Source organism: Exophiala bonariae (genome assembly GCF_035927105.1).
Source record: "Exophiala bonariae strain CCFEE 5792 chromosome Unknown scaffold_8, whole genome shotgun sequence".
In the NCBI taxonomy this organism is placed as follows: domain Eukaryota; kingdom Fungi; phylum Ascomycota; class Eurotiomycetes; order Chaetothyriales; family Herpotrichiellaceae; genus Exophiala; species Exophiala bonariae.
In genome coordinates this window covers 69,391-92,103 of record NW_027042483.1, presented here as the reverse complement: position 1 = coordinate 92,103, position 22,713 = coordinate 69,391, and the positions used below count along the sequence as shown (strand labels likewise).

The 22,713-nt window shown below is 49.1% G+C and overlaps 5 protein-coding genes across 5 annotated transcripts; 3 read left to right on the top strand and 2 right to left on the bottom strand.

The window, feature by feature from the left end:
• Positions 1–140: 140 nt before the first annotated feature.
• Positions 141–1,939, top strand: LTR84_012472 (uncharacterized protein; the record flags this gene model as incomplete). Its single annotated transcript, XM_064855992.1, has 2 exons — positions 141–783; positions 987–1,939. 2 exons carry the CDS (start codon positions 141–143, stop codon positions 1,937–1,939), a joined length of 1,596 nt encoding a protein of 531 aa, XP_064707892.1.
• A 3,348-nt stretch (positions 1,940–5,287) lies between these two features.
• LTR84_012471 (uncharacterized protein) lies at positions 5,288–8,500 on the top strand (the record flags this gene model as incomplete). The annotated part of the gene is made up of 3 exons (XM_064855991.1): positions 5,288–5,299; positions 5,359–6,934; positions 6,981–8,500. The coding sequence occupies 3 exons, from the start codon at positions 5,288–5,290 to the stop codon at positions 8,498–8,500; spliced, it is 3,108 nt and encodes a 1,035-aa protein (XP_064707891.1).
• Positions 8,501–8,899: 399 nt separating this feature from the next.
• Positions 8,900–9,186, top strand: LTR84_012470 (uncharacterized protein; the record flags this gene model as incomplete). The annotated part of the gene is made up of 2 exons (XM_064855990.1): positions 8,900–8,906; positions 8,978–9,186. 2 exons carry the CDS (start codon positions 8,900–8,902, stop codon positions 9,184–9,186), a joined length of 216 nt encoding a protein of 71 aa, XP_064707890.1.
• A 7,093-nt stretch (positions 9,187–16,279) lies between these two features.
• Positions 16,280–18,006, bottom strand: LTR84_012469 (uncharacterized protein; the record flags this gene model as incomplete). Its single annotated transcript, XM_064855989.1, has 5 exons — positions 16,280–16,690; positions 16,744–17,517; positions 17,572–17,726; positions 17,779–17,871; positions 17,928–18,006. 5 exons carry the CDS (start codon positions 18,004–18,006, stop codon positions 16,280–16,282), a joined length of 1,512 nt encoding a protein of 503 aa, XP_064707889.1.
• Positions 18,007–21,659: 3,653 nt separating this feature from the next.
• On the bottom strand, positions 21,660–22,340 carry LTR84_012468 (uncharacterized protein; the record flags this gene model as incomplete). The annotated part of the gene is made up of 4 exons (XM_064855988.1): positions 21,660–21,683; positions 21,739–21,973; positions 22,048–22,249; positions 22,304–22,340. 4 exons carry the CDS (start codon positions 22,338–22,340, stop codon positions 21,660–21,662), a joined length of 498 nt encoding a protein of 165 aa, XP_064707888.1.
• Between the last annotated feature and the right edge of the window lie 373 nt (positions 22,341–22,713).

The window sequence follows — 22,713 nt, the reverse complement described above, 5'->3', positions numbered from 1 at the left end:
TAGTAGCCCTCCTAACCAGCCTTGCGATCAATCTATCGCAGGACCCAAAGTCCTGCATCCATATCACAGGCCGTGTTCTCGATTCGCTCCTTCTCTTTGTGCTGAATTGCTGCTGCGGATTCCGTTGAAGATTGTACATGATGGCAGCTCCCGAGCCCTTCACCTTCGTGGAAGAGATCAACGACGCTCCCCATGAGAGCTTTCGTGACTATGTCGAGATTCTCTCGGCCAAAGTCGCTGACACAGACGTCCAATTCAACGCTCGACTTCGACAGCAATACCCCGAGATGATTGTGACCACTGTTCCCAGCAGCAATCTCAACTTGATTTACTTTGCCGATCTGGGTTATGCTCACTACGAGACAGATTCGGAACACGACACTCTTCTCCGATGGAGAGGTTACGTGCCGCCAGACACACGACACGGAGGGGAGGGATATCTCGGCGAGGTGATAAGTTATGCCAAGTATAAGTATAATTTTGGAGAAGAATATTTCATCCTCTACTATGTCAAACTGGGCTATTCGATACTGCAGTATATTCTCAAAGAGCCTCGGGGTGAGGACGAGAATCAGAACACGCGCTCCAGCGAGACAGATAAGTTGCTCAGGGCTGCTGGCGCGGTCTTGTACAAGCAGCAACCTGGTATATTCGTTTTCGATCGCATGTGGAGAAAGGATACTGCGCTTTTGGAGGAGGTTCAGAAGTCAACCTGGGACAAAGTCATCCTGGATGAAAAGATGAAAGAAAGCCTCGTGCAAGTGAGCGAGAAGTTTTTCGATAGTAAGTGACGAGTGCCTTGAAGACTGCATGGCAGGAATTAGCTGACCCCATTCTAGGCAAAGAAATATATGAAGATCTAGGAGTAGCATGGAAGCGAGGAATTCTCTTTCACGGGCCTCCAGGAAACGGCAAGACAATCTCTATCAAAGGTAGTACCCCTTAAGAGTAGTCCTGTCAGTTTGAAGCCTCGCTCACCTATAAAGCTCTGATGCGAACCCTGTCCTTGAGAGATGCCCCGATTCCGACTCTGTACGTCAAATCTGCTCCCGACACTTACTACATTGGCGCCGTTTTCAGTTTCGCTCGATACATGGCACCCTGCCTCCTCGTCTTGGAAGACGTCGAGACAATCGTAACAACAAGAACACGATCGTACTTCTTCAATGAAGTCGACGGCCTCGGGAACAACAACGGCATACTGACCGTCGCCTCGACCAACTTCCTCGACCAGCTGGATCCTGGCCTGAGCAAACGTCCCAGCCGCTTCGACAGGAAATACCTTTTCCCTCTTCCGAACTTTCACGAACGAGAGCTGTATACCGAGTTCTGGCGTGCAAAGTTGATGAAGATGAAAAGGAAAATCACCTTTCCCAAAAAGCTTTTGCCGGCCATGGCTCGCATTACCGACAAGTTTTCGTTTGCGTATATGCAGGAGGCTTTTGTAGCTTCTTTACTTGACATTGCCAGGCGGGATACCGACGACCCAGAGCAATTGGTGCAGCGAACAAGAGCCATAGGCTTCCGCGACGTGGACGACGACGAAGGAGAAGAAGAGGAAGACCCTGACGATCTCGACAACTACCTCCTTTGGCGTGTATTCAAAGCGCAAGTAAAGATCCTCCGCGAAAACATGGACGCTGAAGGTGAGGGCGAGGGTCAAGGAGGAAGCGAGTCTCCAACGCCAATCGATGATCACGTTGCCAAACCGGCCGGCCCAAACTCCATGGGCGCGGAACCCATCTGTCTCGACGTACCAAGCGGCGTGTACGGCGAAAGCAATCCGTTCGGACCAATGGTTTCCGAAGGGGCAAGCGATGTTGACAGAGAATGGCAAGCGAAACAGTACCTGAGCCGATGGGACAAATATCCACAGCGAAATCCCGCGGCGACGGAGTTCAGGGGCCTCAATTTTGGAATGGCATGGATGAGGCACTGATCTGATTTGCCCCCAAGGGCCAGTGTCAAACCAAGTATGACTTATAGGATACAATGACCATGATGTAAACACAGATGCGACAGTTGGAAACTCAACGATTAGATGCTGGCGAATATGTTTGTGCAAGCCATCAGGTTTCCGTTACGTTTATGCTAGAGAACGATCCTGGGGTTTTGGATTTTCAGTCATACGCCTCGCCTCCCCTTACTGGCCTGGACAGCTTCCACTTTGCTGTAGTGTTTCTTGAAGCGCACGATTATGTCCAGATATGAATACCTACCTAGGTCTGTAGATGACAGATTAATGGTCGATGGGAGATTGTGGCCGATTAAAGGGTCGTTGGGCAAAACAAGAGAAGAGGAAGTATAGAAAGACAGGTAAGCTGAGGATAGCGCGCTAGACACATCTACGACTCTAGACACAAATCGGAGCACGAAGAACAGACATGAAGGTATGTATGTAGCAAGAACCAAGTCCGTGATTCCATGACCGGGAGGTGGTTCCCCTTCCGATAAAGATAATTACAGTAGGCCAACTCCTGATAATCAAACTCCTTTCACGCCGCGCTAGATTTATTTCTGGAAGGTGGAGGACCCAGAGTGACCACATGAATATTGTCAAACAAAAAGTACATGCCCCTGGATGGTAAGGGCTGTACATGAGGTGCGAGTCGTCGTTCTGTTTACCCTGCTTGTAGGGGAGGAAGCTAGCTTCGGGCTTCTTGATACAGAGGATTAATAATGCTTATCCTATGAGAATCTGGGCAGATGCTTGTCCAGACATCCTATCAATCCACGCCAGCGTAGAGATCGACAACGATATTGATCGCTCTGTGGAGTCATTGTCAGCACTTTTTATACCAGATCGAAACAAAAGAAAACTTACGCAACAAGGATTTCTGCTCCAATGAGGACAATAACTTAGCTGGTCAGCAATTTGAATGATTTAAGAAGTCGAGAAGGTTGAGCATACCAATCCATTCCAATACTTCACCGTGTCTTCGACTTCCTTGTTCTCGGAGCACCGCTAATAAATCTAAAGTCGAAATCAGCGGTCATATCTGGGATGTCGTTGAGAAGATGTCCTACCAGCGATAACATCTAGCCTTTCCGTCAAGAGGCCGACTCGTTGTTCAATCTCGAGGTAGCTTCGGACGGCTGCATAGACAGGTTCGAGATGCGGTTCGGACCACATCAATTCAGGACTATCGAGTACGCTACCCTGCAGATGTATATTGATTCTGAGGATGAAAAGCTCTCCGATCTGCATGTTGAGTTGTCTTCTCGTGAGATTGACACTCCCTGTCTGTGCTATCAGTGCTGGGAGAGGACTCGTGGTTTCGATCGTTTCGCCGACCAGATCTTCGAACAAGCTTGTTTTTACACTCTGGGATAGTGCGTGACTAATCGCGATCTTGGTCATATGATTCCTCGGTTCTCTCAAGCTGATGAAATCATTGTATATCCGGGCTTGATACTCCTTGGTGTAATAGAAATTGAAGTTCTCGGTTTGCACGCTCTCGGTGGGTAAGGGGGCTTCTATGAATTTGGCCATATCGTTCAAGAAGCGCTGTTCCTGCTGCAAAGTCATGCCCCAAATAACTACTGTACCGTAGTCAAAGACAAACACCTCGGGAATGTGTACTGTTGTGGAGAGTTCAGAATTTGTTCGCTGGTGCATGTCATCACTTTCTGGATGTCTTAAGTCAGTGGATGAGTGCGAGGTGGTGATGGCAAGCTCGGGATCCTCGGTAGATAATGTTGGTGGGCCGATCTCATCCTGCAGGTCGATGAGATCGTCTCTTCTCTGTTTCTTGTTGTCTTCGACCTCGACTGCACTGTCTGAATAGCGCCTTTCTCCCGGGCTTATCCTGGGGCTTGCCATGACTCTGGCTAGGCGCTCTTGAATTGGACTTGTACTTCTGCCATCGGCTTTGTGCTTGTCATGTTTCTTAATGAAGTCATAATCATAAGGACTGTAAATGCACTCATCGAATAGCTTTGGATTGGCGCCTCTCGTTCTAGCTCGAGATTTCAAGAACTTCATGATGCCTTCCAATCGATAACCCTGGGCCATACAATACGCAGTAACACGGGGCAGTCGGTCCCTGTCTGCCTTTCCGAGCCTTGCGGCGTCTCTTCTCGCAGTGGGGTCTTTGATGCGAGTGAATTGAGAGTAGACATCTCTGCCGCTTTCTTCGTCAATGTCTTCATCGTCCAGTTCCGGATTGGGAAGGATTTTGAGCTTCTCAGTGGTCTTTGTTGTTCTCTGGGCGCCGGCACGAGGGGCAGCGGTGAAAGGTTGAGTGGTGGGAAGGGGAGCACCGTGGCTGTTTCTTCGGCGCAACTTTGAGTTCAGAGCACTAAGCATGGGTTGTTGTTCGCGAGGAGGGAGAGTAGCGCCGCCTAAGGCGGCCGAAGGACTTTGCATAGGTCTAAGAGAACCTGAAGATGTTGCTCCGGACTGGGTGCTGACGGACGTAAGGGGGTTGAAGGTGACGGTCCTTTGTTGACGTATGCTGGGTCGTGATGGGGATGCAGCATCAGAATTATGCTGAGGAAGGAGCGGAGCGGACTCGTTGATTACGGCAGCCATGATTTCAAGTTGAGAAGAGCTGCGGGTGAAATGGATGATGAGTTGCAGGATCTGCGTAGGTTGTCATCTATGAGGATGTCTTGACAAACTCGATGTTGGGCGCAGGATAAAAGAGGTGCCTTTGTAAGTTCGAGTTGGGACTTTACTGCCACTGGCAGGCACTAGTAACCTAAGACTACCAAACTGGAAGCGGGAACTTGCATCATCGGTCGGTGGTGCTGCTCCGCTAGAACTTTGGAGATTCGAGCCTGCAGTTGAGTGGCTGTTAGCACGTGTTTTTTTCCCAGCAGGTTTCGACCTTGGGCTTCAAGTTGAGTTTGCAGAAATGCCAAGATTTATTGCACCTGAAGATGTGAGGGTCCACCGTAGGATGGGGTGTAGTAGTGCGGCGGAGGAAAGTGCAGATGCCGCAAAGTCCAAGGCAAGTCTTGCCGGATTCGCATCCGGCAACTGAACCACTACCAACACTCCCCTCATGCACCACCATCCCAATGCAAAATAACCCTTGCAGCCCAATATCTCTTTGCCTCTGCCTGGATCCAACTAGAAGATCATAACCAGTCACTCCTCACCCACTGCAAGTAACATACCCATACGCTCAACCCGCCCAATCCGTTCTCTCAGGCCTTGTCACGGCCATGAAATAATCCCGGGAGCACGTGCTTCCGCCTTTGTCACGCAAATGCGGTGACTATATCAAACTACCAGTGTTCCCGAAGTCTTTCGCTGGGTGAGGAACACTGGCATTACCTGATGGAGGGCCAGGTCAGTCTTAGCTTCCTTGTCCTTCTTTTCCATCACCTCAATCCTAACTGTTCTCCCAGATCGTCTCAGCGATTGAAATCGCCTACGACCCCGCCGCCGACCCAGCCCTCAAGCGGCAAGCCTTCGATTATGTTAACCAATTGAGACAAGAGCCTTCCGCATGGCAACCATGCCTCTCTCTTTCTACCCAATTGCCACGTCAGGCTCCCGTCATTCGAATCTTCGCTTTAGAAACTGTCAACAACGCTTTGCAGGCCGGCCTGGTGGACGAACAGGGTCTCAAGGTTGTCAAAGAACAATTATTATCATACCTACAACAATGCTATGGCTCCGCCACTCAATCTCAAGATGAGACTCCCGACTCCGGTATCATTGTCAACAAGCTTGCCCAGACAATCACCTACCTGTTCTCCGCCACTTATGGATCGGGCTGGGAGACATGCTTTGATGATCTCTTAGCCCTCACCGCCTCCCCCTCTGGCTCCAAAGACAACTATGCCGGTGTAGTCTTCTATCTGACCGTTCTGAATTCCGTCCACGACGAAATAGGAGACCAACTGCTCTCAAGATCCAGAGCTGAGCAGGATCGCGCCAATACCTTGAAAGATTTGATCCGAGTCCGAGATGTTCAAAAGATTGCTCAGTCTTGGCAAGATATCCTGGCCCAGTGGAGAACTTCAAATGATGCCATCGCAGAACTTTGCTTAAAGGCCGTGGGTAAATGGGTAAGCTGGGTTGATATCTCATTTGTTGTAAATCAACAGATGCTAGAACTATTGTTCCAGCAATTAGAGCGGGCTCAAAAAATGAACCTTCGTGATGGAGAGGAACAGGCTCGAGACGCCGCTATCGATGTCTTCACGGAGACTGTAGCCAAGAAGATGCCTGCTGCGGATAAAGTCAATATGATTGGCTTTCTCAATCTCGAGATCGTTGTCGCCCAACTTGTGGCATGTCCACCTCTCAGTGACAGTCGAGCATCAAATTATGATGTCGACCTTGCCGAAACCGTTGCAAAGCTTGTCAATACGACGGTCGTGGACATTGCCAAAGTCCTAGAGTCTGAAAACCAGAATTCGCCAACTTGGGCCAAAGCTGAACAGTTGTTGGCGTCCTTTCTCCCACATCTACTTCGATTCTTCTCTGATATTTTCGATGAAGTCTGTTCCACTGTCCTTGCCGCGATGAACGATGTCCTTTCATTTCTTCGCCGAACAGGAGGACAAGGGGAGGCTGCTTCCGCACAGCGCGGGGCTATGCTCCTACCTATCCTGAAAGCAATCTTTGCAAAAATGCGGTACGATGACACTGCAGACTGGGGTCAAGAAGACGACCAGACCGATGAAGCAGAATTCCAAGATTTGCGCAAGAGACTAGCAAGTCTTCAGGCTGTCATTTCCGGTGCTGATGAACCGCTTTATATTGAAGCTATCTCCTCGCTAGTACACGAGACATTCGCAAGGCTGAGAACGGAAAGATCTCAGTTAAACTGGCGAGATCTTGACCTGGCGTTGCACGAAGTATATCTGATGGGTGAGTTGGCTGTCAAGGGAGGCGGACTATACCAAAAGAATAAATCAAACTCTGCTGCTGCGGAGAAGCTCATAATAATGATGCTAGAGATGGTGCAGTCTGGTAAGACAGACCACACTCATAGCGAGAGAGCGCTAACACATAACAGATACTGGTTCATTCCCACATCCAGCCATTCAACTACAATATATGGAGATCTGTGTCAGGTTCAGCAATTTCTTTGAGAAAAACAGCGATCATGTGCAGCCAGTTCTGCAGAATTTTCTCCAACTTGCACATCACTCGAACCTAAAAGTCAAGGTTCGTGCATGGTACCTGACCCAGCGCCTCATCCGACAGTTGCGAATGCAGATAGGAGGAGCAGCTGAAGCCGTTGTCCAAAGTCTGCAGGACCTCCTTGTCATTCGTGCCGAGTTACCTAGTGAGGCTGATGGGGATGATATGTCCTCCGATGGCGACTCAGGCACCGATTCCACATTCACTAGCCAGCTCTACCTGTTTGAGGCCGTTGGCTGCATCTGTGGAGCAAGCGGTGTTTCTACAGAGAAACAAGTTCAGTATGTCCAGGCTATTATGCAGCCCTTGTTCATCGACATCCAGCGTAATCTTGAGCCAGCACGTTCTGGTAATGAGCTTGCAATTCTCCAAGTCCATCACGGAATAATGGCTCTAGGAACCATCGCCCGGGGCTTCTCTGATTCTGTACCCGGTGCTGCAGGGGCGGGCAGCGGAACGGAAACATCCCTTCCCACCAGACAAGCATTTGCTCAGGTTTCTGAGGTCGCGCTGGTCGCACTGTCGTCCTTGAAATCATCCTTCCAGATCAGAACTGCGGCACGCTTTGCCTTTTCTCGCCTCATTGGGCTGGTTGGGGCGCAAATGATGCAACAACTCTCGCAATGGGTCGATGGCTTACTCACGGAAACCTCTTCGCGCGATGAAATGGCGTTGTTTCTACGACTACTTGATCAAGTCATCTTTGGTTTTAAATTGGAGATTCAAACTTTCTTGGACAGCCTCTTTTCAGGTCTTATTCAGCGCGTGTTCACCGGAATATCCACTGTCACTTCAGGCACTGATGACGAGATCGAGCTGGCAGAGCTGAAGAGAGAATACCTGAATTTCCTGTTGGTGATTCTGGGAAATGATTTGGGTGGAGTCCTCATCAGCACCACTAATCAACCAATCTTCGAGTCTGTGATCAGCTCGATCGAACACCTTGCAAGAGATGTTGAAGATTTTCCAACCGCGAAGATGGCATTTTTGCTCCTCGCGAAAATGTGCACGGTTTGGGGAGGACCTGATGTAGGATTACCTCAGGGCCAAGTTGCCACAGATGTTGCTACTCCTCAACCAGTGCTTCCTGGTTTCGACCAATTTATGATCACCCGCTTTTCTCCAATCTGCTGGGCACTCCCAACCAACCCATCTTTCAATAGTAAGGATGCACAAGCGCGACAGGCACTGTCAGAGGCTGCAGGGCTGCAGAAGACCATCTATGTCAAGACAGGCCAACAATATCTAAAGTGGCTGCAGGAGAATGAATTAAGGACGATGGGAATGAATGAAACGATGATCAATGATTATTTGCAAAAGTTGGCAACGATGGAGCTGAAGAATTTCAAGTCTTTTTTCCCTAAGTTCATTGCACAAGGGGGACAAATGTGAAGATGAAAAGCATGATCTCGAGTGGGACGGCAATGGGTTGCATATGATACCAAAGACTTCACATGATCTGTGCTTCGCAAGAGGCATTTCATGAATGGCGTGACATTACAAGCATAATAACACCTAGACTGAATAAATCAGATTCACCTTCATATCTCAAATCCTAGGCCGATGGAATTCATTTGCCGCTCGCCAACTTGACAAGCTGAGGTGCAAGATGCTGGCACCTCCAACATGATAATGAAGTTTGAGTCCCTCAGCCTTGCCAAGAGTTCGTCGCTAAACCTGCCATTTTAGATCGCACATTTACAAACAACACCAAACTTTTACCACTGCACCCTCCAAATCGTTAGACACTTTCGAATCAATTGCGCGTTCCAGGTCACGTTCAAAGTCAAGATGGCCAGTGAGTAGATCCGAAGAACTTCACGGCCTGTCAAATGCTGACTTTGCACAGAATCAAAGAACTCGTCTCAGCACAACCAGTCGAAGAAGGCTCACCGAAACGGGTACGAGAATCTCCCCAGCAGGAGTTTACGCTCTCACTGGACGAACAACTAATGCTTTGTCAAAAATTACAGTATCAAGAAGCCAAAGACTCACAGATATCCATCTCTCAAGGGTACCGACCCCAAATTCCGAAGAAACCACAGACATGCGTTGCACGGAACGATGAAGGCTCTTAAGGAGGTGAAGGAGGGCAAGAGAGATGCGGCATAGACGAGTCAATCATGGAAACAGTTCAACGACAAACCCCTCTTATCTTACGATACCTAAACTCGATGGAGTGGTCCACCTGGCGATGGCGAACGTCACATTTTGACGTGTGCGCATACTCATAATGAACACTGCAATTACTTCAAATCCTCCTCGTTAGCACTCTCAAGCACGACGAGTGGAGGAACTTCGATGTTCAAAATCGAGGCAATCCCGAAAAAGAAAGACAATGAAATGTGTCCTGCGCAGTGTTCCCGAAGTTCTGTGAGCCCCGAGTCACACATCACCTTATTGAGACCCCTCCCACCATTTCCCCCAGGTCTTACCCACCATGGCATTAGTGTGTACAGCATCGTATTACATTCTCCAATGTACGATGTCTGAAGGAAAATTTTCATCGTGCCTATATCAAGCTATTGACCTCCCAATTACCAAACACTTACCTTCTGATCACTGTGAGGGTCGGTGTATGGACGGGAGGCAACATCTACCACTGCAATATCAGATCCACCCACCCTCATGCGCATCACGCGAGCAAGTGGGCATCATCACATCCTGTGATGTGGTGCATCAACGTGAGGCATCAATATGCCATTCCAAAACTCCCTGGCCCACTATTGATTGAGACTCAGCAGTCTGTGAAGAGAAAAGTCCACCTCAGGTGAGTAAGGTATGACACGGAATGTACCTCTCAGCAGGTGAATTTCGTAGCCTTTTTTTTCTTGCTAGGTAGGGAATTATTGCAGATACCAAGAATGCGTTGACCTGAACGGGTAGTCGCTCTCTGTTTTCAATCGGTTTCTCTTCCAGGACCTCATCTCCGTCGTGGCTTCCGCTTGAACACCTCTTCATGATTGTTACGAGAGGATTTAGTCAACCCCACATCTTGCTGCTAACGAGTCACGACTATTACCATGCAAGGATCGGTTACACCCTCTTCGGGATTTGTGGAATAAGGAGTTCCTGCTTGGCGCAGAGGGCTCGACAACGCCCCCCTAACGCCTCTCGCTTCTCCGGTGTTGGTGTGACAATCACGCGACATAGCGACGTCTGGTACGCGTATTTGGCAGTGAACTGCCTGTTCATCGACTGAGATGTGTATGAGATATTGCACATTTCTTAGGCTCTTGTTCAACAGATGTGCACTGTCTGTATCCAGTGAAAACAGACTCGGACGTCAGGGCGGTGGATTGAAAACTGGACCATCATGTGGTGCCTGTCACTTGCGAGTCTAACAAGCTATAGCGTTTTGTGCATAGTGGACAGCAAGGTCCGTCTATGCACGCCATCTTCATACTACAAATACGACTGTATGACAACAGGCTGCTCCCAGGCCTGAGTACTATTCGCCCCCACAAGGCTGTTTCACAAAGAATCTGTGGCTGGGTAAGCTGTTGAGTGAAGCGGTGATTAGAATGACTTTGAGCCCAACCTTGTCCACATGTTCCTCTTCAAGCCAAAGGTGGTCTTCGAGGCACCAAGAGATCCATCCTCGTGAGGTGCGCAGGGGCTTAAAGGATTCTCGGACCTGCTCGGACGTTCATCTGGCTCTTGTTTGCGGTTGTTCGCCATATCCGTTTACGTATCTGAACTGTGCAATCACCACAAACCTGCCTGGTCTTCGCTGCAGCACTTGGAGGCTGCACTACTGCAAATCTTAAACATAAGCGAGCTATGTTGGGCTCGTCAGTCAACATGAATAATTTTCTGGCCGCATTCTATGCGTTTCTGCCGTTCTGGAATAGCACCAGACAAGGTATGAGACATGGCGGGCATGAATGTGCATCCGCGTCAAACACAAGCCTTTTACCGAGTCACCCACTAAGCGCTCCTGCGCTAGGGGGATTGACCAATTCCGGCTTAGCCAAAACCCGGGGTTGAGCCTTTCAGGCTTTCAACGAAATTTCGGGGCGTCGTTTGCGTTAGGGAATATCAGACGAAAATCAGAGCACACCATGGTCAAGATCCCTTACAAAAAGTTTACTTTGACATGACGGAATCCCCCAACTGCATACCTAATTGACGGTGTTTGTCCGAACGACAAGCAAGTCTTAGACTTTGACCCTGGCAGATTCGATGAGCTCTTCACGGAAAGGCTCAAGTCTGACAGTATCTCTGGCCGGTGAGGGGAATACCGGATTCGATGATGTCCAGAGTCAGAGAACGGATACGAGCATTTCGAGAACATATTCACCTCCAGTATTCGATGTATTCGTCGTTGTTGAATACCTCCAAGCGATTCACTGCTTCGAATAGAGTGAAAAGGCTCTCATCATAAAGAAGACTAGCATCTCAGTGAAGCAAGCTTGGTACCATGGTCGTAATGTTACTGCAAGCACTGCAGCTGGTCTGTCTGCTTCCCGATGGCGATGTCAACGACGCTTATCATGAGCCATGACCAGCATCCAGCCATGTGGCGTGTCTGCCCTACCCGTGCGTGAACATGGCATGGGTGACATTTGAACTCGTCAATCATGAGTCCTTGGCGCTCCGACAAATCTCGTACTAATTTTCACCGACATGGTTGTTTATGTCAACGCAGAAGCCTAGAACTTGTCTGCTCATATCCTCGAGGGCCGAACGATTTCAGTCTGGCATGACTCGATTCGAGCCAGCTATACCAGAGACCACCACTCCTCTTGAACAGCATCAGTCTGGAGCACAAAGTTCTGCGATCCCAAAAACGTACAGGCTTAGGACCGCTGACCTAATTTCAGCATCTGACGAACTTTAAAGACAAAATGCTTTGTCTCGTTTGTCGGTCTCTAACCAGAAAGGTGTCAGTCAACGAAGACCAGGGTGTGGAGCTCCCCACTTGGTACCTGCACCAGTCCTGTAGGTGGCTTCGTGTGTTCTCCGATTATTCTATCCCCCTCGTACTACAAGACTCAATCCTTGACTCCCGCAAGCGGACCTGGCCGCCTGACAGGACACTTTATTTTTCTGGGCTGAACAACGTTGATGTTCAGAGATCTTCAACACATAATCAGGAACAGGAAATGATGTTCTGTTACTCTGAAAACCATTCCGGTCGTTCCACTACTACTACTATTTGGAGGACAGCAGATGCTCTCAATCATCATGACGACAGTAGACATATGAGCGACCTAGCAAGGTATCTAGGTACCTCTCTCAAAGCCGAACGGGTAGTTAATGAGTCTTTGTATGTACCTTACATCGAGTACCTGAGTGTGTCCGCTGAGTTCTTACAAAGTCGCACTTGGCCCAAAGTTTAAAGCCATATCAAGCATTCAATACCTCGTACCTGGCAACCCTAGTAGTCGTCAAATACCGCGTACTAGTGTTCGTCGGGTTTCCAAATGTTATGGAGCATTGACTGACAATGGCCCACTTTTGCGATCATGGTGCCCAACCTATCTGCCCCGGCTAAATGCAACGGCAATCATTGGCGTTCTTGACCACCGGGTTGATCATTGTCCTTACGGAAATCTGAGGAGCTCCGTGTGCAACAATTTTGGCTGAACAACAATAATAACCTCGTCTGAACAACAATAATAACCTCGTCTGCACGTCAATCATCATTGTACGAGGTAAAGGCTGGTCCCTATCCACATGAAACACTGCACCCCTGGTTCTGTTCATCAACTCCCCCGTCGCCAAAATGTCTTGGGTGCCCCAGATGGCAAAATGTTTTAGATGCAAAATCTTCGATCTCAGCGTTTCAGATTGGAACCATTCTGGGCGATTTGCAGCTAGGCCAACCCGACACCTTTGCTCCGCACTGGCGTTGAGAAGTTTCAACTCCGCGAGTCTTCTCTCGGAATCTGTCACAAGACGAGAATAGAGTTGGGCCCTAGGGTTTGTTTCTTATTCGTAGTTCTGAACCACATCAATACGAGGTATGTAGTAGGGACACCTTCCAACGGCACTTGAAGGTCATAGCCTGAGTATCAATGAAGTTGCAAGGCACACAACTGCCAGCCTACTGCCAAGTGAAGACGAGCCGGTTGTTCCACGGTCCTTTCCCCCTGCTGCATTCGCCATCATTCGATTACCGCTTCTTCCTGCTGACTTGCATACTCTGAAACGAAATGCTCCTGCACACAGAGAAATGCCGTTCTACAGGGTACAATGCCAAAATATGAGGTAATTGTGCTAAGGTCCGTCGCAGGCGCATATTCTTTCCTCAAACGTCTCGTACCCTCGTTCCTGTCCTCTTCTCCCCGATGAGACACTAGGTGGTGATTGACACGCCCCATGCGGTACTTCTGAAAAGATGGCACTGTCCAGTGGCCGAGCCCACACCAGCAGATTCAGGCTGTGATTCCTGTCCATACCAAGTATGGACGTCAATACCACCTTGAGCAGGGCCTGGTTTCGAGTTGGTGCCTCCCATGACATGGGCCCAGACGAGTGACCGAGCGATAATCGACACCAATCTGCTCGGCTCTCGGCAGGCATACTGCACTGCCTACTACGACGTAATGACCTTTTCGTCCTACTGGGAGGAAGTGCTAACAAACACAATAGTACCAATGGCTCGGCGCGGATTGGCCGGAGTGCAGTTCCTTGCAACAGAACTACGCAAGTACTGGCATCCCAGTCAGTATATATCCAATCCTCTATCTTCAGTGCTGGATATGGTGATCCCAAGACCAACGTGGCGAGGCAACAATGATATTCAGGAGGAAGGCCAGAACGAGCAGAGGGTCGGCGAGCAGGTTCCGTTAGTCTCTAGGCTTCCAGAATACTGTTGATCGTATTTGTCCTATGTCTTCTATAAGACCAATAGTGCCCTGACCACTGTTACCGTCGACTTAAGGGTACGATACTTGTTGAGCATGTGTTATAGCTATCCATTGAGAGGCATCCTGTTAGAGTTCTCCTCAAGGCTCAAAATCGTAGACACTAATATCTTCTAGTACAGATGTACGACCGTTTTCTCCAGCCTGACTCCTGCTATTCATGCCTGACCACTGACCAGTAGTGACTGAAGGCAGTCCCCATATCACATATGTGCGGAGTAGATCAGCCCGAAACCGAGATTCGTCCTCGTTCACATCATCACCAAACTAAAACCCACGTTGAATGCTTGACCAACAATAGTAAGGGAGTCGAGCGCAAGAATGAAGAGCAACCAATGTAACCCCAATGCGAATGTTAGGACCCTCCTCGACGGATAGTCAGCCAGCCAGCCAGCCCACTAGCTGCGAGACAATCCCTACCTGTTTTGGCTGAATAAAAGCAGAAGCAGATCCACTGCTACTACTGGACATCCAGCGTACTCGGTATTCTCGCAAATCTGCAGGGATTGGTCCGTGGATTCATTTAACAAAGACATTATTGTTGCTGTGGGTCGTGCGAACTTTCTGGGAAGTAAGCTGCGGATACATAGTGGCACGCCTGAACAAGGGGACTGGGGGTTTCTGGATGCTGTTCAGAGACCGAGCGTGTGGAGTATTCCTAGGGTACACAGGTACATACGTGCCCAAGTCCTCTGGAGCCGTAATACATCCCAGGTCGGGGAGGGAGGGTAACGGTGGTAATGTAGTCAGGATTGGGTACCAGGTACCTCGTAGGAGGGACGAGGATCAGGGCAGTCTTTCCCGGTACCAAGACCACGGTACCTTCCGTGCGATTCGTACGGACCACCACGGTAACAGGAACTCATTAGGGGGTGAGGTTCATAGCGTTCGTTTCATTCGGAAAGACTGTCTATATCCAGCACATGAATCGTGAGTGTGTGGAACGAACAAATCACGAACTGAGGACGACATCATTCAAACACCAAATACCTGCAATTTTCTTCCTTCGAGGGTTCGAATTGCGCCCCAGAGCAGTTGCGAGGCCTTGGCCGCGAACCGCGAGAATGCTGGCCCTGTTGCTTTTGCCAATTGATGAGACGATCGAGTGAACACAACATCGTGTTCGGTGACTCCACGGCTGCTTGTAGCATGTCACAGACAGAGACGTCCAGAGTGAGTGCTGAACTTAACTCTGCAATGAAAGTTAAAGTCTCACATCATCCTGTGATACTTTCCCCATATTTAACCTTATTGCCCACTACCTCGGATTGATGTTCACAGAGAGATGGCCTCTACCGAGGGACTCGTACCCAACTATCTGAGACATAAGGGGTGTGCTAGGAATGATCAGAAGTGATTGAATGATTAAAATTTGTAAAGGCGGTTTAAAGTAAGACTTCTGGTTCGAAGGAAATCGCATAGACACAATACCCCCTACATACAACTGCAGCTCTTTATCTTCCATGGAAGGCCATGTTGGGCATTTCCCATGTTAGCTCTCATGCTCTGGTTCACTCTCATTGGATTATGTAGGTCGACTTTTGTATTCGTCAAAGTACATATCACTCCTCGCGAGTCTCCTGCTCCTTCATCCTTGGTGGCGGTGTTTGTCACCGGTAAAATATATCACATAGAGGCATACTGGGGCCAGCGGGCCCTCGGTATATTTGCCTCCAATTTTCGACAAGTGGGTATAAACACATATATCCTTTTCCCAGAGTTTTTGTACAAGCTCGTAATCAGGACTGCTCAGAAATGACTCATCTGAGGCTCTTGCCCTCGTTTAGAGTTCCACTGTTAATATCCGCTTTTTCCCCCGCTGTGAAGCAACACTCTTTCTTATATCGACAATCAACTTGACAGATAAATGATCGCTTCGCAAAAGTCGCTCGAGCAAGTGGAATTGATTCGCTAAAAAATTTCCAAAAATGGATGTTGGTAGAGTGTGTGGCCAAGCTGGCAATGTCGCAGCTTTCGGGTATTCCTCCTTGAGTGGTCCAAATATGCAGATTTCTTTCCTGCAATGGGTCGTCTTGTACAATAAAATGTTGTCCGATGCACAGTGTAAAGCACCAAGTAATCCTCCTCTTCATTTACGATTCATGACACGTAAGAACGCTGAAATTCAAAAGATGGCTGGTTGGGACGTTGAATAGTCTCCACTCGGGGCCGTGTCGCTAGCGTCCGAAGCGTATAGACTTCACCGGGTGTTGATTTTGGTACTTCGGAGTCCAAAATTTGTCTGGCGTGTTTCCAGACGAAGGTGTGGTTGGCTCATTATGTTGGGTTTTCCTCATCAAGGTAGCTTATTCATGGGATAGCTTGTCGAGTTGAAGTTCCCAGGTCCTGCATGTGAAGACGTCGGATCCCAGTCACGAGTCCGAGCTGGGGTCTGTGGGTATGAGAAACTTGATTGAGGATTGGTATAGGCACGAGCTGGAGTGAAATAGTCCTGTTTGGAATCCAGCTGGCCTGGGGTATATGGAGATCGTGCAAGCGGGCTTGTCAAAACTCGATCTGGAGATTTTATATTCAGTCCTGGATTGTTCCCTGACAGTAGTTCGTACGTACGAGGGTCGTCGGAGAACCGTCTGGCATCCGCCGAGACAAATTCGTTCTTACGTTGGAATCTGGAGCTGAAGAATTCTCTCCATCCAGTAATCATGGACCAGCGACCGAAAAGTATACAGCACCAAAACCCACTAAGCTGTAATTTTGGTCAGCGAATTTGCAATAACGGTAAAATTGGGCTGAACTCACTCCGAGGATGATTAGTACGGCCAGGACAACACCCTCAGGTTGTACGAGTGCCGAGGTAAGATCGAGACACTTGTTTTTATCTCCTTTTGACTCGAACAAGCATGTAAGCCAAGGAGCTGCTCGCTTCAGAAGGTCGGCATTGACCTGGGTACTGTTGTCCATGGAGACAAAAACCACCGAGAAGAAGACAACTTCTCCGATGATAAGAAGCACGATGGTGGCACCACGCCATTGTAGCTGTACGATTTTCTTGACTCTGCGGTAAGCCTGCCTTGCAGACATGGTCCTCACGCTTCCGGAATATGTTGGGGTTGCGCTCGAGTTCGTTGTCGTTTTATCGTCATGGAGAAGGCTCCTGATGTATACATGGATACAGTATCCGATGGTGATAAATTGGAGAACCAATGCCAGTGCAGCAAATGCCAAAAGAGGGCCCCAGAAGTCTTGCAGAGCGTTTTTGTGGTTGATGTGGCATACATCGCCGAAACGGAATGAAACACCAGTCAGGCTCAGCATCACAGCCAGGATGATCACCGGTACAAGCCATCCGAATGCTAGACTCGTGTAGAAGAATTTGTCACCAGGCACGACTTCCCAGCAGATTTGTAGGTGAAGCGCCAGTGCTCGGCAAAAGACCCAAATGACCACTGCCAATCCTCCAAACAGTAAGAATGCACCGCTGATTGCACATGAACCACTTGATTTCATGTCATTTGGCGTGATTTCGTTGAAACATTGGTCTGGCTTTGCAGCTAGAGGAACAACGAAGGCAAGCTAAGTGAAAATGATGTCAGTTAAGAATTGGGCGACGGGTCTGGCCATTCATACCTCCATAAATACCACACCGAGGGTGACACAAACACTCAGGTAGTGTCTGCGAGTATACTTGACAGGAAGGATCATGAATGATAACAACAGATAGACAGACAAGATGAAGGCCGCAAGGTTAACCCAATTGGCGATCTCGGTCCTCTGTTCGAAGCCTGGCCACATTTAGTACAGCCAGGTGAGTATTTAGGTGAAAGGAAGACCTACCATCTGCATATGTCCAATTTGTGGTCGGGCAAGGTAAACAACAGGTAGTGTTTCCAAGTGCGGCTACAGGCATACAAAACCGTCCAGAGATGACTATGGAAGTTAGTATATTGATGGCCAATGCTCTTGTTTGCTACACGGATACTTACAGCCACCAGTTTCTGGGAATAGGGTTTCTTGAAGGAATGGAGCAAAGCAGACCCCGCGAAACTCGGAAGTCGACGACATTGTGAGATACCAATTCAAGGCTGTGTGCCGGACGCAATATCGCTATAGCCTCATGACGATGATCGCAGTATTCGAGCGGAAGTATACTAGAAGAGCAATGATTCTAGTCGAGTCGCGTGACAATGAGGGATACAGGTACTTCGGGAGTTGAGGGTGTGAGGAGACTAATGTAATGGAGGGTGGGTGGCACAAGTTGGGATATGAAGGATGGGGTGGTCGCGGTCAGATGTATAGTCCCACGAGGGTTGTAAGACCCAGGTCTTGGGAGGGCTTTGAGGCACTAAAAAGGGTAGACTTCTGGTGTCCCGAAGAAATGATGGTGTCAGAGCTGACCCATGAGAGAAGTCGAGGGGAGGAAGTCGAGAGTGACAAGGACATGGGTTGACAACACGGAGGGTTTGGCGGGGTGGATATGAGATGCATTTGGGATTGTGGATTCTGGACTGGTCGGAGGTCGCACGGGTTTTTTGGGACCTGCAGCTGACTCGGACAATTGTCGACAGATTAGATCCATGTCTTAAGTCTAAGCAAAATATCTACTGGAACGCCCCGTACAACGGTGTAAGGATGGTATCATTGTGAGTGGCCCTGAGTGGAGAGTGGTGGGTTGTGGCAATACGAGGGTGGGAAGGATATTGCCAGGCACACCGCACCTCTGAGGAATAACTGGCATAGTATCCAGACCAAGTTCAACGAATCGGCGGCGGGCATTCCAGTGCTCAAAAAAGCAGGAGGCTCGATGGCGATTCATGAAGGTTGAACGAGCAGGCATCATTCGGCGAAAAATGGTGGCGCGATTCACCATGTCTGCATCAATCAGCTCCTGGTTTTCCTGCCATGTTTTCTTCGCCAATAAAGGAACCGAATAGAATTGCCTTGGGTGCCTCAGCGTCCAGGGGAATGAATGAACGAATGGAAGGCATGAAAATGCAACATGGTGGACTGAGAAGAACACACCGCGAGCAAATTGCAAGCAGAAGCCGCAAAATCAGTGTAGGATTGGATAGCGGAATGCGACCTCTTGTCGACGCGTTCTTAGGCCCAGGAAAGAAAAGACCGGGGTTCGGGACAGGGGCCATGTATCGCCAACGCCAGGGGCGGTCCCCTCACAGCCCATGAAGAAGTAGCTACGGGCAAGGGTTACTCTTTTAAGGGCAACGGTCGTGCAAAACCCCTGGAACCAAGAGCGGCTCTTTTTAGTGTCCGGACCAGGATGGGTTTAAATATTCGTCTGACATGAGGTTTTTCCATCGCCTCCGAATCATGCGTTGACCCAACTGAGATGCCACGACGAGAAGGCTTCTTGTAGGTGATACACCAAGGATAAAGGACATGCATGCCACCTTTTTACGAGGCACAACGGAGTCATCTCCTTCGAACCGAGCTCCGGTACTCGGTCTGTCGAGAAGGATATGCTGAGTGTAGGTTGTGGGTTGATGCAAGATGCTGTCCTTCTCAGATGTTTTGAGACAGGCACATACCTGGTAGCCAGCACTTGGTACTTGGTGCGGGTGCCTTGACTGCATAACCCAAGAAGCGTGCAAAAAGGTCAAGAAGCTAGATTCAGAAGACCAGTCCAATGATGATGTTGGGGATGCCCAGGAAGGGAATTGCAGAAGTTCAGTCAGCCACGGGCCACGACTAATAAGCAGTGATCCTTACCTCTCGCGGGGATACTGGCAGGAGGAGACCCCAAATGCAGGAGGAAAGGTGAAGAGGCATGGCTGCCAGTCGTGTTGCCAAGCCGGGCATAGCCGAGTGTACTTTGCACTACTACGAAGTGTGTCTTTGACCTCATCAGCTTCAGGCTGCCAAAAAGGTCGTGCCGTCCCCGCCTTTCCATGGTCTCTCAACCGTGTCTGTACTCTAACCTCTATCCATATCGACTAATAGCAGTCGTCATCTTTTGAAAACCACCTCATGAGCAGCTTGTCGCGTGTTTGTCGCGAAATTGCTCCTTGAAACGCCCCCGTGAAGGCATCTCAACATGACAGTGCGAGGTACGAAGTTCGTGAGTAATGATTATCCATCACTTCGGACATTCGCCGACACTGTGGCGGGCAGAATTCCTACGGGTAGGCTTTCTCTCTCGGCCATCACTGTTACTGTGAATCAGTCAGGTACGAGTACGAGTTCCAAAAACGTTTGTTCCTCTGTGGTAGCATCGATTTAAGTATGTTCATACACTCGACACAGTGATTTTGTGTGAGGTTTACCGTCAATCTTCATGGTGTGATCCAGGGTGAGCCCCCCCTCTTTCCACGATACAGGTCTCCTGCACCACCAAGCCTTAATTAAACGCGCACAAATGCAAGACCTTGGCGCACAATAGCACACCATCAACCAATTATTAAGACTTCTTTTCAAGTGTCAACATGGTTTCATCTGTGTGATGGCTTCCCACAGCTTAGTGATCGAGATTTTGACATGAGAATCTGAGCCTGCCATTCAGCGTCTACCCTGATGGCTGTCAACTCTCACGCGGCGATCTGTCAACCTGATCGATTGTGCCTCCCATCAGTGTGCCTAGCATACTCGTATTTCTTGGGTCTCGCAAAACATTTCCTTCTCAGAGCGAATGGCGACACTCCAGATTTCTGCCGGCTGCACCTGTGCAATCTGTTTCCTCTCGTAAACCCATGAGTTCCAGGGTGACTCGTACTCGTACCGCAGAGCTACAACACGAAGACATTCGTAGGGCTGATCAACTTAACCACTTCCAAGTTGCACCTTGCCAGGATCTTCTGGATACCGATTTGGCCTGAGCTCGAACACTCCCTACTCAGGTGCCTACTTATCCCGACCCTTGGCACGTGGAATACAGGGATCCAGTCTTGAATAAAGCGCCTTCACTCCGTACCCCAAGTTGAACATGGCGATCCCCCCATGGTGGAAGGTTTGGAAGGTGCACTGAAATGCTCGCGTTAATCTCGCTCTTTTCGGATGGTTACTCCAAAATATTACTGGCTGACCATTATAAGACATTTATGACATTTATGAGTTGAATTTTTTCATTGGTCAACCGGTTCTATCTGGCTCTTCTACCCTAGACACTAGGTGCATCCAGCCTTGCCCAATCAATTCTGATAATCCCAACTTTGTGTTGGTATTGGCTGTGATAATAATCCGGCCAATTTGATGGCCCATTGTGTCTGTTAGGTGCCTGTTACAGGAATCCTCCCACCGCTCCGGATCTGGATTGGCATTCGCTGGATCGAGCTTCGAATGTGCCTGCGTGCATTTGGATGGAATTGTGTGTTACTGCGTTTGTCTGACCACTTTCCAGAGTCTGACGAACCAACGAGCTTCTCCACGCCCAGCAAGGAAGCTCTTCAAGAGTCCTGGAACATTATGCCCAGCCTCGCTTCGCCTTGGTGACCTCAAGGTCAACGCTGTCCACATGACCAATATATCGGGGCCAGAAGATAAGTGTCATGGGCGGAGATTCCGTAGGTGGCTTGTGTCCTGCCACAATTCATAGAACCCCTGCCATGGCTCGACAGATCCGACCCGAGACAGTATAACGTTGGACGTACCGTTCCGAGAGATTACTTTTTGGCATGATTTAGTATGCGAGGAATGGTCATTGGGCTGAATCATCTCAATGCCATGTCATGTGTCTTTTTGTATCAGCTGAATGCTGAGTGACTAACTCAGGCGGTGTTGAGAACGCGGTCCTTCATTGGAGTGTCAGTGTATTTCAATAAGGACCATTATGCACTCGGCACAAACCACGAATTGTTCCAGGCTCGCTTCGAAGAGCTCATTGTTCACTCCAATACCACCAGGATGCTCGACTGGGGAGAGAGGATTCTTGACCACATATTCCACATAGCAATTGACATAAATTTGCTGAAGCGCAATTCGCATTGAGCCAGACTTGATGTCTGTGAGCATGACGAATTTTGTGTTCGTTGGTGTTTCGTAGTAGTGCAGCTTGTACTGTGAGGTGCGGTAGGAGAGGAAACTGCAAGACGAAATTGGGATCAGTTGGTCTGAACTCGCTCGTGCTTTCAGACAGGAAGGGAGCGGTCAACAAACCTATCGTCCTCTCCACCCAACTTTCGAACCATGTTCCGCAAGGAAAAGACAGTCCCGAAGATGAGCTTTGCATCGTCTTCGGCGCTCAGTATTGATCGTGCCTGTGGACCTCCATTGACGATGGCCTGCGAAGAGGGCCTTGAACCCCTTCCAGCGGTAGGGTTTGCAGGAGGAAGCCAACGCTTGTTATAGATGCATTCGGCTGGAGAATCAGTACACCGAGTCCATGATTACAGCCAAGAAGATTGCATCTCACCGTGCCTGTCGAAAATGTAGAAGGAGTAAACGACCATCTTAGTGACAGCGGTGCTTTTGTATATGATAATTTAGGGCGCATTCATCATGATGCCTTCTGTGACCAAGACAGCCCCAACAAGTGCTAGGAGGGCTGGTACCCTAGTAGATCGCGGTGCTCGTAGAGGTGTCGATGGAATTTCGGGTTATTATAAACAAAGAGCACCTGTTTTCAAACTCAAAAGCTGAGGTACGAGGGTCGCTGACTTATCGAGGATGAGGGGTCGCTGTCAATAGTTGCAATCAATAATGGGCAAGTGCGTCCCACGTGTAGTTAGGCTCGTAACGCAACTGCCTCTTGGTCGGGTTTTACGTGATTTCCACTCTGGCTACCAGAACGTCTCCAGCACCGATATATCGAGAAATAGGAAA